The 16,908-nt window shown below is 38.8% G+C and overlaps 1 protein-coding gene across 3 annotated transcripts in view; it reads left to right on the forward strand.

The window, feature by feature from the left end:
- The window catches only part of LOC116165676 (rho GTPase-activating protein conundrum-like), a 37,855-nt gene that overhangs the window by 19,312 nt on the left and 1,635 nt on the right, over positions 1-16,908 (forward strand). For all 3 annotated transcript variants that reach the window (XM_031480324.1, XM_031480323.1, XM_031480322.1), the window contains 8 exons: positions 3,846-4,002; positions 4,057-4,301; positions 4,348-4,463; positions 4,506-4,745; positions 4,793-4,949; positions 7,701-7,857; positions 7,907-8,251; positions 8,304-8,505. In XM_031480324.1, coding sequence (XP_031336184.1) covers positions 3,882-4,002; positions 4,057-4,301; positions 4,348-4,463; positions 4,506-4,745; positions 4,793-4,949; positions 7,701-7,857; positions 7,907-8,251; positions 8,304-8,505 — 1,583 coding nt within the window. In that variant the 5' untranslated portion in view covers positions 3,846-3,881. The remainder of the gene's footprint in view (positions 1-3,845; positions 4,003-4,056; positions 4,302-4,347; positions 4,464-4,505; positions 4,746-4,792; positions 4,950-7,700; positions 7,858-7,906; positions 8,252-8,303; positions 8,506-16,908) is intronic.

A 16,908-nucleotide genomic window follows, 5' to 3' on the forward strand; every position in this document is an offset into this window, starting at 1 on the left:
TCACGCAATTTTGGTTTTAGGTCCCTCTAGCAAAAGCAAATAAAATGCAGTTTTCAAAATTCGCATTGCGCCTGCGCAAAACGCAACTTTTTTATTTACGGAACGATTTACACGCAATTTTGGTTTTAGGTCCCTCTAGCAAAAGCAAATAAAATGCAGTTTTCAAAATTCGCACTGCGCCTGCGAAAAACGCAACTTTCTTATTTACGGAACGATTTACACGCAATTTTGGTTTTAGGTCCCTCTAGCAAAAGCAAATAAAATGCAGTTTTCAAAATTCGCACTGCGCCTGCGCAAAACGCAACTTTCTTATTTCCGGAACGATTTACACGCAATTTTGGTTTTAGGTCCCTCTAGCAAAAGCAAATAAAATGCAGTTTTCAAAATTCGCACTGCGCCTGCGCAAAACGCACTTTCTTATTTATGGAGCGATTTACACGCAATTTTGTTCGGGCCTACCTTCTAATAAAAGCAAATAAAATGACAATGCAATTAATAACGAACAACAAATTGTGCCAATGGAATTTTAAATCCCGATTTTTATACGCATTGCCGACATGCAAAATTAGAAATAATGACAGGAAAGATGCAGAATTCATTCGCTACAACAAACATAAAATACATAAAGGGAAGCCAACATTTCCACATAATTAAAATACCACTGAAATACCTATGGCGAGAAGTGCCCCCAAAAATTAAGTACTATCTTGTGGAAAGTTTTTAGTGAAATCCACCAAAATGTGGGTGTAATATAAGTATAAGTAGATGCACCGAAAAAGGAAATGTGATAGCCTCCGACACGATCTTCCTGATGGTGGAGTCAAATCATCAAACGCGAATTGTGGGTGAACAGAACGTGGGAAGTGGGTACCGTCAAAGGGAATGTGGTATCCCCCGACACGATCTTACTGTTGGTCTTCAATCTTCAAACGCGCATTGGAGGAGAACGGGATATCGGAAGTGGATACCGACAAAGGGAATATAATGGCGTTATGCAAATTTTCAGAATGATCGGCGTACTTTGATAAAATACAGTACACACAAGAAAACTGACCCATACTGGATTTTATCAAAGTATGGCCAATCATTTTGAAAATTGATTGATTGCATAACGCTATAACTTTTCATTCTGAACAACGTTTCTTAATAACACTTTGGCGTAATGTGAACGGAAAAGGTAGTTTACCTAGAACTAAAATATTCCATATTGTAGAATCCAACGGTGACATCATCATTTGTGTGTTAATGTGCGAGGCGAAGCCGAGCAATGTGTTAACGGTTCTGTACAAACGTGAGACTGGGTGCCATTTACATTGGGGTGTTATGCCCTCCAATTGCATACAGAAGCCAGTTTGTTCATATTTTGGCGTTTATTGGGAGACGCCGAGGGTTAGGACGATACGGTCTTTACCACCCGCACGTTAGTAAGGAAGTTATTGCATTGTGGTAAAAAATGACCCCCAACTTTTTTTTACGAAAATACACGTTTTGAAGCACCAGGTATCCGAATCAAACAAAATCTCTATGATGTCGGTCTGTCGGTCCGTCTGTACTCTCAATTTCCGATTAAACGGCTTAATCGATTGGAACCAAATTTGATACACGTATTCTCAGACATAAGAGGAAGAGCTGAAAAGGTTTTGGGCATAATCACGCATGCGTAAGGTGTCAAAAATGTTAAATTAATATTATGGCGAAACTTTTGCGTCGAATTGTACCAAATTTTGTAGATGTGTAATATAGACACTTTGACACAACCCGCACATTTACGTTGGTAAGGAAGGTATTGCATTGGAGGTCGGTCTGTACTCAAACAAATTTGGTACACATATGCCTAGACCTAAAAGGAAAATCTGAAAAGATTTTGGGCAGAAACGCGCATGTGCAGGTGTGCGTGTGTTATCTGTGCTGCTGGCCACAGCAAATTTTTTACATTGGTCTCCTAAAGTGTTCGTTCATATTTTAGATTCCGCGGCAACTTGGGTACATGCGTGAGGCGAGGCCGCGCAGCCGCCGAAGTCGAGCGATATCTTCTTTTGTGTGTCAATGTGCGGAGCGAAGCCGTGCAATGTGTGAACGGTTGTATATAAGCGTGAAACTGTTTAGCATCTACATTAGGGTTTCATGTATGTTGCGCGGAACGCAACTTACTTATTTACGGAGCAATTTGCACGAAACTTTGGTGTTAGGTCCTTCCACAGAGTTGTATGTAATAAATAGAGAGACAGTGTTGTTGCATAAAATTCACTCCAATTTGATCTTGCGCAGGCCGTTGACGAGTGTGCGCACTAACCGGATGAAGATATAGTGACCAATAAACAACGTAGGTGCGAGCAAAACGCACCGCGAATGCGCCACAACGCCTTGGCCGTTAAAACTATATAAGTATGTGACCACTGTAGTTGGAGTTAATTTTGCAACGCGCAGGTCCTGTGTTAAGCTCCTCTATTTACTATATACGAGTACAACTCTGTGGGTCCTAACAAAAACAAATGAAATGCGCTTTTTAAAACTCGTATTGCGCATGCGGAGAGCGCAACTGTCTTATTTATGGAGCAATTTGAACGAAATTTGGATGGTAAGTCCATCTAATAAAAGCAAATAAAACGCATACGCAAAAAGTCGTGTTGTGCGCAAAACGCATCATTCTTATTTTCGGCGGTATTTGTGAGAAATAAACTCACTCTAGCGGAGATTTAAAATGCAAAGCATTTTTACCAACCTATAGGATGAGATTGACTAAAAAGAGAGTATCAATATATTAGTTCATTTTGAGCCGAATCAAGTTTCTTTCTTCTTTTTTCGCCTTTTACAATATTCTAACCACACAGAACACGGTTCAAACTACATTATTAAAACAATCAGGCAAAAAAACAAAAAATTGACAAACGGTAAACCACACAAAACGGCGATTGTTAATTAAACGCCGTGATCGGCCGGAACGAGCGAAGCGAGTTCCGTACCGATCTAGTTTTTTTAAAGTAATTGTCAAACTTAGTTTCTTAGTTAAACGCAATGGGGCCTGACAGATCCAATTTTCGGTTCGTTGCACGCTAGTTGCGTCAAATATTGTTAACGATGTCAAGTTTATACAATATCGACCCTTAAATATTGCAAATAAAGTTGATAGATATGCTTAATTTTGTTTAAACAATTTTTAATTTTTATAAATAAAATATTAAATCTGCATCAATAACACTTAAACAACGGTCAGAAAATGTGTACACACATGATTAATTTTTTGCGCATTTTTTTAAAAATTAAAAAATAGTGTACTCACAAAGGGCAATTGGGACGTCTGGAAGAAACATTTTTATTGGTTATGTCAAAACTTTTAAGAGCGAATATCACGTGTTTTGGAGGAGAGTACTCACAAAGGCAATTTACATATTTTAAATTTTCAAACGCTGTCGTTCCTCATAGATAAAACGTAATGGGAGGACAGGTCCAATGAGTGTCTGCACACTGGTTACTAAAATCTTGTGGCAAAAAAATTTTTTTTACCCAAAATATGTGACATAATTTCCAATGAGAGCGTTCTAATTTCCTTTGATGTTGAGTTTTATTCAGTTCAAAATTCGTGTACCGATTTCATTGAGAAAGTGACTACTGGAGTACCGGGATCCTTGAACGATGTGACAATTTCGTCCATCCGATTGTACTTTTGCATAATAAATCCTGAAATAGTTTTTCTACTAATAAATTGATTAAATTTTGCACCTACCTTATCGCTGCAATGTCTCAGGTTTCTTTTTATACAAACAATACTGGTCAATTGCATAAGTAACAGGTCCTACCAATACGTCAATGCTAGATAAAGAATATAACACGATTAATTGTTTCAGATTCTAATATTGATATCGTTTTAAAAACTAACAGCAATGGAATCCTCAACCGAAGTGGTAGGGTTGGGTAGTGACGCTATTCGCTTTTATTATAGCGAAGTAAAAAACGTACATCAAGAGTTTGAATTTGAAGACGAAGAACACTTGGTGTTAGATGGTAAAGTTTTGTATACATTGATTTGTTCCTTGTATATCGTGTTTAAATTTTCAGAAGCTGAACAAGCAACAGATTTTCTTCACAAGGCCGATTTATCAAGTTTGTCTAAAATTTATCAAGAGGGAAAAGAAATAACGGACGTGCTTGTGAATAATACTATAAAACAACGAAATTTAACTGAAAAACAAGCGCAAACAATTAAATCGCGAGTGCGAACTCTCAATAAAACTCTTCATAGTCGTCAACCCAGAAGAAAGCAAAGACAAGATGTGCGCGATGTTGCTTGGAGTAACGTCGAGGTGACTACTAGTGTCGATCGGGGATGTGCTAATCAATTAATTGTAGACTTCAAGTACAGGCACAAGGTCGCGAAGTGCAACTCCAGATTCATTAGACTCAGTAGGTGCCATTAACGAAGATTTAACATCTGATGAAGACCAACCCCTGTCTCTGCCATCTTAGTAAGTTCACTTTTCTAATTTCTACCCCACTCCTTTCGTCAGCCCTTTAGATCTCAACAACATGGCACTGAAAGGGAAACTAAAATGGACCACTAGCGAACCTTTGCACAATAAATTTAGCAGGCAAGATAGAGGAGATGTCGCTCATTTAGGATCAGAAAATGTGATACTTAAAGGATACCAGCCGATCAAGGAACATGGGACGATCAGAGAGAGAAGTGGAAGTGATCCTTCTACTGACACAATAAATACCATTGACATTCTTCACCCGGACGTGTTTAGGTGATTTTGAATCAATTGATTTTATATAACTCGCTTAAATTTTTTAGGAAAGACTCAATTACCTTAAGTAACAAACTGTCACGTAGTCACAATAGCTTATTAATTCCAACGAGTGACGATGAAAAGGCTTACAAGAGGAATAAAGACAGAATCAGTTTTGAGGGAATTCTCAAACAAAACGAAAACATTCATCTACATCAATCGGTAACTGTATAATTATATCTATTGAAGTAGAGTAGATATGTTCATTGTTACTCCTGTAGCCTACAGTGAGTGGAGTGTGTACTACTACCGCAAAGTTTTAACTGCCACATACCGACGCCCTTACTCAACATGAACGTAAAAAGTAAAAATGAGATTTCATTCCAAAGTTTTGGGTTACTATTCGTCCTCTGTATCAATTGTGATGTTGGGTGATTCGTCTTTTAGGAATAGGAACACCAAGATGGTGAAGTGATGGAATCCGGGTTCATATTTTTTGCTCTCTGACTAGATTGATTTAATTCTAACAATGTCCCTCATGCCAGCCCACACCAAGACAAATTTCAGGATGCATTGGCTAAGGAAGGGGTTCTAAAATACAACATACACCAATATATAATACTATGCTACCTCAGTTGTTGATGGTTTGCTCTAGTACATTGTGACACTCAAAGCTGAGTTTAGAGTTGATGCAGAACTGTTCTGGTGCCTTTTGTGTGGTCTTTGATTCATTTGTAAAATTGGTCCTCCAGTGGGGGAAAAAAACGGAAGCAGAAGACATTGAGTGCAATCCATTTCCTTATGTAAGGCATGTTTTTATTATTTTTCAAAAGTAACGGTATCCCTACTGCAAATTTGGATACAGGGGAGTACTTATTCTCCAGAGACAATTGATCTTGTAGGTTTGGAAGGCGCTGGGCTAGTTTGTTTTAGTAACACCATCCTAGCTTTCTTCATAATTTCTGTCTGTCCTCGGAGATCGTTTTCCTATTTTTATATGCCTTTATTTGTAGTGAGTGGGCGTTTAGCCAAGGCCAACTCCCCCTACTGCATACTAACAAAAAGTTATGCCCGAACCTAGTCTAGCCGAACTACAGGACAAAGTAGATCTTCTTACCAACTCCATCTTGAAATCATTTGAACAGGCATGTGCTCAGAGGACTATATCCATCCCTGGTGGTGCAGGGCGCTCTCCTGAACCTGAACTTTTGTTTTGAGCAGGGGAGAAAATGTTTATTCAATGGGAGATTTAGGGGAGGGAGGGATTTATTTCGGGAATAGGTTGGCAGAGCGGAGTCTAGGAAGGGCAGTCTTCCTGCACTACTTTAGGTGTGCAGCTCCCTCCCACAAACATGGAAGTTTGCTAACCAACCAATGGTAGTTATTGCAACATATCCTTAGGATCTCGTCCTCACCTCCAACCCCTGAAAGTGGGTGGCAGTGTAGAGCCTTTTAGGGTGAACAGATGCTGGTTAAGAACCTTGGCCAGGTGATTTTGTACCATATCCACCTGGTTAGTCGTTACCCTACCCAGAGGGGCCTTTTGGCAGTTTGCTTGTAGCCACTGTGCGGTGCTCTAGTCTTGCTGACACCCGTCTTTGGTTGGGGCTGTGGTCTGCCTTTCTTCGTCGGCGGTTGGGTAGGTGTTACGTCATTTGACCTGTGTCTCTTGTTCTCTCGCCCTACTCTTTCGGCCTGATCGGAGTTAGCTCTAGGAGCCAACCTCTGGGTCACGGGAGGTGGATGGTTTGGAGGTGATTGTTGTAGCAGTTTGATCCATTTGGGACAGCCTGGCCTTCTTTCTCCTTTTCTGCGCCGGAAATGCGCGTGGTTTTGTGCGTTGTTGTTGAGGGTCGGTGACCTATACAATAGGTTGAGGGGTATGCTGGGATGCTCCCTCTGCTTTATTAATTTGATAAGTCTCCATGTCAGAAGAGTGTAAGTTCCTCTCTCTAGCTCCTCACGCACCACGGAGCCCAACAAAGGGACGCCTATCCAGACGCCAGGGCTACTAGAAGAATATAGCTTTTAAAGGGTAGCAGAAAACAGACCTGATTTAGCTTTGGAGTAGGTCATTCGAGAACAGCCTACCTTCAGCTAGTCAGTCTGCTGCCACTACTTTACAGATGCTCACCCAGTCGGCGGTCTGACCCGACGACACAGCCGAGTGATCATGGTGGGTTAGCCATTACCTCCCGTCTTAACCTAAATTCCAGCCAAACTAGTGTGTTGTCACCACTTCAGGTAATTCAGCTGCCAGGATCCGTTCATCCGCTATTACGGGTCGCCTCACACGGCATAAAAATGAAGGTGTTGTCTTTAGTCTGGATTCTCACTTAGGGCCGTCATACGCCGGGTCAACCACAACCATGACAAGGCCTAACACTGAGGGGGTTGCCAGAGATCGTTTTTCTTTTTTTTGCCCTTGTAGCAGATGGGCGTTTAGCCAAGGCCAACTCTCTCTACTACATACTAACAAAAATTCTTGCCCGAATCTAATGTAGTCAAGAATGTTTATTTTACGGTAGATAGGGTGATTTTGCTTGGCGCTAGTTTCCGTTTACCAAGTGCCCTGGCTGAGGCGAATTCTCCTTGGAACAAATAAGTTCTTGGTGAGGAAGTAGATATTTCGGCGGGGGCGAATCTACCTTGGGGACGAATTTCCCTGGACTGAGATTTCTTCTTTGAGGACAGCTAAGATGGAACCAATGGGCGAAAAAACTGCAATGTGCTTCTTTGAAAGTTGTCTTTACAAATATTACATTCGTGGTGGGGGGGGGGGGACCCCGCAAACAGGACTCTTGCTTAATGCTGTCGGACGGACAGAAAGAATTAGATTTCAAACCCCCCCCCCCCACCCCTGTAGTTATTGAATCATTAGCGCCTCATGATATTTAATGTTAGACACGCTTCACAATAAACTGTGGCTGCAGGTGCAATTCTCCAATGATCCTCCTTAACATTTTTGTTTAGTCTTTAGACTTTGACAAATCGGCTAAGATATGTATCGATGACCTATCGGACAGCCAATATCAACATTTGACCCCACTACTTTGGGTGGAAGTAACTTCGATATTTGATCATTATAAAATTCCTATTGTGAAGAGGAAGGCTAATATAAAAAGCAGAAGTTGGTGTCACGTACAATAGACATAATTTGAATGACGTAACGATTTTAGGAGGAAATGTTTTCGGCGTGAACTTGTCCAGTTTAATTATGCGAGATATGCCGAGACCTAACGACACCTCGATGGTACCTCAGATATTCCAAAGTATTTTATTTCAACTAAATACTCGTTGCCTGCAAGAAGATGGTATACTCCGCATTGCCAGCCATCAGCAAAAACTGAATTATTTAACCAACGAAATTGAGGGCAAATTCTATAACAACCGCAAGCATGTCGAACACATTTTAAATGAAGCCACTGTTCACGATCTGACTGGTATTCTAAAAAAATTGCTGCGCGATTTACCCGATACTGTTTTCACGATGGAATTGTTCGATATGTTTTATAAGTGTAGTTGTAAGTTTTCTCTCGTGAGTTGTGGTTCATTTTTAATGGCGTCTGATTTCAGTGATACCTGCGCGGGAAGAACAGAAGAAGGCTTTAAATTTACTGGTGCTGCTCCTTCCAGTGGAGCACAGAAATACCCTAAGGTTACTTTTACAATTTTGCATAAACGTTATAAGTCATGAAGCTGACAATCGAATGAATCTGCATAATGTAGCGATGATTACGGCGCCTTCATTTTTTTCGCCACGTTTGCTGCTTCCCAAGTAAGTAACACTATTTCATAACAGCATAGTTGTACCTTATAGTTACTTGTAATTTATTTTCACTAACGAACGTGGGTTCCATGAGATACTATATAACACAAAATTTGAGGAACCTCTTTGGCTGCAACTCTCCGATCTGCCGAGATGTTTCTACAGCCTCACCCAGGTCATGTGATCTCTGTCCGGAGACAGTCTCACACCAGCAAATGATGTGTTCCGCTATCTCTCCTTCCTTGAAGCATAGGCGACATATATGTTATCCTCAGCTATCTCGATTTTGTTGTGATGATATCTCAAGGGGCAGTGTCCAGTGACCAGACCTATGTATAATATTAGTTCACTTCTGCCGAGTAATAATAATAATAATATCCCTTTATTTTTAACTCAAAACGGCCTTCGTAAATTTAAAAGAGATTGAAAATAAATGTGTTCTAAGCTAAACTAAAAATTAAATTTAACGAAAAAAATATATATATTACTTGTATTGAAACCACAGACGGTCAATGCAATGCTATAGAAATAAACGCAACACCTAATAGAGTACGGTTAGTGTGTTGTCTACCTTGAAACAGTCGAAATATGGTAGACCCACAGAAAACTGTTGTGTGTGGTAAAAGTCTGTAATAGATGGAGCCATTTTTGTAAAAATAAAATACATATACTCAAACCTTATTTCCTCGGCTCGGCTTCAGAACGCCGGCCGTTACGTAGATAAGATAAGCGCTCACTTGTATAACATCATCAATTACATGAAATAGGATACATTTTAATTCTTCATTTTTCTCTTTTCTAAACATTTAAAAAATTGATGGAGCAGGTTTGGTTATACAAGGGCGGAAACTAAATTTGGCCTCCACATATAAAATTATGAGGTTGGGCAAGGAAAGATTTTATTAGAATAATTATAATAAACATAATTTTTGTTTTTCCATAATAAATATATTATTATACCGGGTGGTGACTTGAACAACGCACCATAAGAATTGCAATAGTAATTTTTTTTATTTCTGATTATTGACTTCTCTAATTATTTTAGAGAGAAAGTCTATTTAGGTATTTTGTAGAGAAAAAAATACGAATCCATGCATACTATAGCTTTTAATTTTCTGAACTTTGAATCCAAGAAATTGGATAACTAAAAACTGGCGCTTTTAAGAAAATCAGTGGTGCCATGGCAATTTGAGATCAAACATGGCAAATGCAGGCGCTTTTGTTTGATTTCCTAACTCCATGGAATTACCGACTTTATAAACGCGGCAGTTTTTAAATTTTTACTGATTCTGAATTTATAAAATAATAAAAAAGAGTATATTGTACGGATTCGTTTATATAATTCGAGGTAAATCTTTCACTCACGCCTTTGACGCTCCCGCCGAAGGCGACGACGGGCGACTCAGCGCCCCCCAGACTTGGCGTCTAGGGCTTGGGCCCCCCTCGCCCCTCCCCCTCGCACGGCCTTGCCTACCTATATGTATCTGTGATAATACCATCACAAAATTTTTTGATTACGGGAGGGAGCACTTAACGAACTTTATTTATTTTATGTCAATGTGTAGGGTCAACATAGTCCAGTCAAATTAGCTCCAAAAGTATTCTCAACTGGATGTTGGTATTTCACACAACGAAACCAAGTGAATTCTATGCAGTTCCCTGCCCGGAAGCTCCCGGAACATATTGCTATACACAAAAAAACCAAGAAAAAATTGGAAAAATGCAGTTTTTTTCGCATTTGACTTCCCATTATCTCGTCAACTATTGCTCGAGCTCATAGAAATGAATTTGTTTAGAATCGAATTTTTATTTGGTACACAACTGTTCATTTTTAAATGTTATTGTTTTTTCTGGAAAAATACAAAAAAGTAATCCCAAAAATTAACATTTGTTTTTGTTGATACGCCCTTCTCGATGCTTTGTCTTTCAAACTGGATGATCCCCAGAGCGTTTTCAATATTTTTATGGATGGTGGAACCGCAAAACAACCTATTTCAACAATGGGCCACTTTCACATTTTTTATTTATGTGATAAATCAATGCGGAACATAAAGAAATACCAGTATGCAAAATTTCACAATCCTAAACACACAAACTTTTAAATTATCTAAAGATAAGTTTTTCGCGCGCTTGGAAATCATTTTAAACGCTAGATTTTGCCGGCACATGGTTGTGACGTCACAACTGTGTAAAAGTTCAGTGGCGGTATACTTGCATGTATACTTCAATGCGACGACGTAGCGTATGCGTTTGTTGTTGCTTACGTTTTCTCCTGTGTACCGTGAAATATATCGATGTCTCTCTCACGGCACGTCTTAAGACAGCCCTTCACGTACGCACTTCGCTTCGAGCTTTGCATGACAGCAATGCTCGCGAGCATTGCACGAGTACAATTTTTACCCTTCACGTGCAGTCCTTGTTCGTAGTACGCCAAGTGTAGTTACGTTAAAAATCGCAGATTAATGAGGGTAATAAGTAAGAAACAAGCAGCAGCAATAGGTAGTTCTTTTAGATCATAATGAAAAAAGTAAAATAAGAAGAAAAAAGGTATCGAGTAGAGTAAAGGAGTGGTAGGTATAAAAAAACGAGGTGCTGCCAATCATATTTATCTATTAATAGAAATCAATGTAAATCACTCTGAAGATTACCAAATTTACTTCCGGATGCATATGCTGACATTAAATATATACTTAATTGTTGAAATTAAATTCGTTAAAATGCCTAAAATACATTTTTCTGAAAGTGGCATTGAAAGTTTTACTGTCTCATTCCATCCAATATAATGAATATATTGTCTTATTTCGAACCTTGTATTCATGCTCGTAATAAAAACTACACATTGCGCACAGCTTCGCGCCGCGCCAAGTTTTCCGACAGATTCGAAAACGTCAACACGACCCAAGTTGCAACAACGGTCCCTTCACGTTCGAGCGTTGCATGAATTCATGTTGGGCAATGTTCGTACAGGCAAAGCTCGAAGCGAAGTGCCTACGTGAAGGGCTGCCTTAAGAGATTAAATGTGGAAAATTTTTAGTCCACCTAAAAATACACTATTCGTACTAATTTTTTTGAACATTCTCTATCATGTCCCCACCCACACACACACACATACGCCCTTTATCGTTTTTTGCGCACAAGACACAAAACAAACCTGGCCGGGCGGACCTCTACAAGCCTGGATCTACGAACACAAGAATGTAAACAAATATGGCGACCACAGTTGTGACGTCGCACCAATGGCAGGGCGTTTGCAGCTGACGTCATATTTAAAGGGATTCCCAGTAATTGTTTTTACTACCTATTTGTTTAAAAACAAATGATCTTTTTCAAAAATTAGTATTCGCCTCATGTATGGCGTATATAGTACTTGCCACCTGTGCAAATTTTTTGCTAATAACGAAACCTTGCAAGTAGCCCATTGTCTGTTGTCCCGATGAGTGGACTGTGGAATTAGTTTAGTGGAAACCCCAGAAATAAGAACAAGAAAGTAACTTTATAATAAGCCCTCTGTTTAATAAAAATCATACCAACTGTATCAGATCGAAAAATCGATTCTAAACAAATTCGTTCTCTTCATTTTTTCCATAAGAGGAATAGTTAACGAGATACCTAATTAGATGCGAAAAAACGACATTTTCCCATTTTTTCTTCGTTATCTTGTGTATAGCAATATGTTCCTGGAGTTTCCGGTCAGCTAGACTGTCATTTACGGATTCAGGGGATTTTTTTGCATACAATACAAATGGTTTCGTTGAGTGAAGTGACAACACACTAAACCGGCAGACAGTAATAGATACAAAACTATAAACCATCTCGAGGATCGCTATTAAAACTTTGCCTTGTGACAATTTTCGTAGGTAATTGCACAAGTGCATCAAAATGCTCTTTTAACAAATTATTAAAATAACCGAACACAGTTTTTTACTGATAAAGTGATAAGATACTTGAATAAACAAGTAAAAAGGTTTTCGTCCTAAGGCGAGTAACTTCAGCGCATTTTCCATAAATTGATTAATACTTCCCCAAAAGCCATATCTATGTGCGCTATGTTTTTCATTAAAGAAATATCTTCATAAATAAGGAAGTTGACACTTACTGCGCAGTTGATATGGCGCGTCCTGTGCATGCGCCTATTAAACTGATATTTACAATATGCAATACGTTTGCTTTTACTATAAGTATCTTTGGTTAAAATTTCAAAGAAATATCTCCATAAATAAGAAAGTTTGCATTGCGCAGTCTGCGCATGCGCACATCTGATTTTTACTATATTTATATATTTGCCTTTACTACAACTATCTGTGATTAAAATTTCAACAAAATATATTAATAAATAAAAAAGTTACCATTGCGCAGCTTGCGCATGCGCAGTTCAATCGTCAAGATTTTCTTTGACTCAGGTGCCAGAGCGATACGCTACCGAATGCAAAAAGAACGAACTAAATATCTTGAAAACTGTAGGAGTAGTTAAGGCCTCGGACAGACGGACGGACAGAGAAAGTGGCTGCAATAGCGCACCCAACTTCGTTGGAAAATGCGCTAAAAATTATCAGGTTTATTTTGATGCACGAGTGTAATTCGGGGGAATATTTCCCGAATAAACATTACAAACTCACCTTACCTACTTATGAAATGTGCAATTATCGCAGGGCTCTTTCGTTTTCTACAATGCAATTACCGCTGTAATTGACCGATAATTGCACACCTCATATGGGATTTATTACATATGAGGCAAATATTCATTCGAAAATTGCTTACGTTTAGGTTTTCTTTATCCAAGTTAAATGAAGTTAAATTGCTGATTGCAAGATAAACACGGAGATTACACTTTTTTCGAGAATTCGAAAAGTGGTACAAGTTATATCGTTTCTTATGCACCCAAAGACAACGAGTAATATGTAATTGCAAATATGAAGTGATATTTGCTTTGTATGTGTACCTGCAAAGATTATCAGCACTTCGCCCAGATGTAAATATGGGGATTTCTTGTGGGACAGCTTTCTAACAATAAAGTATCAATACTTCTTTCCCTAGGCAATTTGCAAAACCATTCCAATAAAAGAAATCTGTAGAAGAACCAACACATTGTTGTATGCGCTAATAGATAGAGCAAAATAGAGGGATGGCAGGTTTTTAAATAAGGGGACATTTGACACAAAACTTAGCGTGCTTTTTCCCCTTGAGATTGACCGTCTGTAGTATATGTTGTCTGTGATTGAAACAACAAAATTAAATAATTTCTGATAGTCTACAAAAGGCAAGACGTACACGCTAAATGTGCTAGCAACAAGCTGGTTTTAGTCTCCAGGAAACTGATTAGATTCTTGGATTGTCTTAGTCCAGGGTCAGATTCCCATAGTTGTTTCCATTATTTGCTGAGCTGGCTTCTTCTCACTCCTCTAACTAAGGCTCTATAGTACGTGTAAAAAGTTAGTTCGTTTTTTCATTTCGTTTTCATTTAAAACTTTGAATTGGGACTTACATGGGTCTAAAAACTATTTCTTCGTAAAGCAAGATATCCTAACCTTAGTTTATATACAATTTTTCAATAGGGTATTTCTTCACAAAAAATCAACTATTTCGGATTGCACTTGTACGTTTACGATTAAAGAAATAGTTTTTAGACCCATGTCCCAATTCAATGTTTTAAATGAAAACGAAATGAAAAAACTTTTTACACATACTTTTATGGGATGAGATGTCAAGATCTATGAAATCTGCACCAAAATGGCGGTTGCGCATACCCACAGAGTTGTATATAAGTAAATAGAGAGACAGTCTTGTAGCGAAAAATTGACTCCAATTGAACCTTGCGCAGGCCGTTGGTGAGTGTGCGCAGTAATCGACAACAGAACCGGCTTCAAATTAAATGATCCTTAAAGCAGGTTCGGCTTGAGAATAATATGGTTTCTCATTGCAACAAAAATTGAAAAGAAATTCAATGTGTGGTGAATGATGTTGTTAACACTGTGTCTTGAATAAATAAGAAACATTACAATCGTTAAGAACTTTTAATACAGTAGACTACAATACAAAGCTGGTAAGGGGCTTTCAACATCAGAATCGAGAAAAGATTTTTTGAGATTCTGGTATAAAGGAAATCGTATATTTGTCATGCGATCGAGTTTAAAGATCTATTTATGCACTCAGTGAGTATAAAAATAAGCAATGAAAGAATAAAATAAGTTGAAATTTTACTTTGGTGCGGGATAAAATTTCAGGTGTGCAATGCCGAAAACACAGTTTGAATACGGGTAGCCATAAAGTTGACAAACTGCAAATGCCAATAACTCAAATATCTCAAAAATGGAGCATCGGCAGAGGGTATGTACAGTGGCACCACGCTCAGAAGGTCCCTGACAGGGCGTGTCCGAGGACGTTGGAAATTTAGACTGTACATTCTCATGCAAAATTTGACTCTACTAAATATAAATAAGTGGGCCACGCGATATGAGTTGCATTACTTCAAGGGGAAACAGTAAAATTAATAATTTTATTTCTACAAAACGTAAACACATTTAAGATTGTTAGATGTTCATGTTCAACACAATTTACAATTCTGATGCACTTCTGCTGTGTAAATATGGACAGTTATTGAAACAATCACCTTGAAATTAATAACACTCACGACTAAATTAACACACAACCTTTAACTTTTTTCATTCATTATCGTCACTTGACCACTAATCATCATCGGAACTGCCGGTGTTCACAATAAATTGTAGATTGTCAATAAATTCATTTCTCGTAGGAATGTTATTTGCTTCTAACCAAGAACGTATCACTTCCTTACGATTATTCATTGTTGGTGGCTTATTTATTTGAACACTGACGAGGTGCGTGAGTTTGCTGGTAAATTTGGTATAAGCTGCTTCTCTAACCACTGCATAAAGTTGGTATGATTCATATCATCGTAATAATCCCCCGATTTACTGTGCGACATCCTCTACAAAACCAGAACGACTACCAGCATACTACGATGTACCTACCTCTGACCAGCCCTATTATAAACTTCCGATACTTCATCTGATTGTTAGCATTTACTCACTCCGTACGATGGGTGAATATAGGTTTCGTCCAAGTATATAACGGGTTTCTTGTCACATTCAGGTTGTTCATTTTCTTTTAATCTTTGCCATACTACAATGTCACTTCTTTCCATTACCAACCTACGTTTGTCCTGACACTTGTATCGAAAACCAAGTTTCAACAATTGCTTGCGAAGAGTTTTCCTTCCACCCATATATTTGATCTTTTCTTGCACTTTTCTAGGAGCATTTTAAAATAACCTTTATTTATGTACAGATCGTCGCCTACTAAACATTGAAATGGCGGTAAAGAGTATAATGTAATGGGCATGCTTAAATTATTACTTCAAAGCGTCTGTTTATTTACAAATGAATCTGAAGCATCTGAAAAGTTATTGCTGTTTTGTTTTGTTTTGTGATTATGTAACTGAATGCACCCAAAAATCGTGCTGATTCCCTTTCACGCACTGCGCATGAGTCCCAACGGCTCCGCCATTAAAAGTCGGCCACTGTAGTTGGAGTTATTTTTCCACGCGCAGGTCGTATGTACTGCCTCTCTATTTACTTATATACAACTCTGTGCGCATACCTATCTTTATAGAGCCTTACTCTAACTAGACTTGTTGGTGCTCCACAGTAGGGTTCCGATCCAATGTGGGGATGTTTGGTGCCAGTCTTAGCGAGGCGATCAGCCTCCTCGTTACTGACTATCTCTTCATGCTTTGGCACCCACACTAACGTAACACGGTTATGCTTGGGTATTTCTTGGAGTGCTCAGATTGTTCTAGGGGGCACCACTGGAAGGTTGACAGCCAGCTAGAGAGGTATCGCTAAGCGCTAAAGAGAGTTTTTATTTCGGCACATGGTGGTCAGAACCTTTCTCTCTTGATTACTGGGAGAGCACCATGCCTGCTTCTTCCAGACCCTTCCCCTTACTTCTCAGCACTCCAGGGTCCTTGTAAGAAGGTCTTATGATCCTGACATCCCTTCATATATCCCAACCCAACACTGCTGAAATCAATCTGCCAGGCAGGTACATCAGTGGAATTATTTGCCTTTGTGAGCATCTGTGATGCTGCGCTGCTACGCGTCGCTTATGTGAAAATGGGCCTTTTTCCATGTTGGTGAATTCTACAAAATGGTTCTGGCAATGTTAATAGTGTATCACTAGTGCTGTTTTGTGCGTAATAGTATATTAAGATACAAGCGTATAATCAAGTTTTTAAGGCAAGCGCAACGAGTTTAATGGCAAGACGCGAAGCGGAGTGTCTTTAACGTTGCAAGTGCTTTAAAGACCAATTATACACGTGTATCTTATAGTATTTATTATTGTACCTGCAGTATAATTTAAAAATAGGAAATACAATGAAATCATATTGACGTT

This window comes from Photinus pyralis, unplaced genomic scaffold, assembly GCF_008802855.1.
Source record: "Photinus pyralis isolate 1611_PpyrPB1 unplaced genomic scaffold, Ppyr1.3 Ppyr1.4_LG3a, whole genome shotgun sequence".
Classification (NCBI taxonomy): Eukaryota; Metazoa; Arthropoda; class Insecta; order Coleoptera; family Lampyridae; genus Photinus; species Photinus pyralis.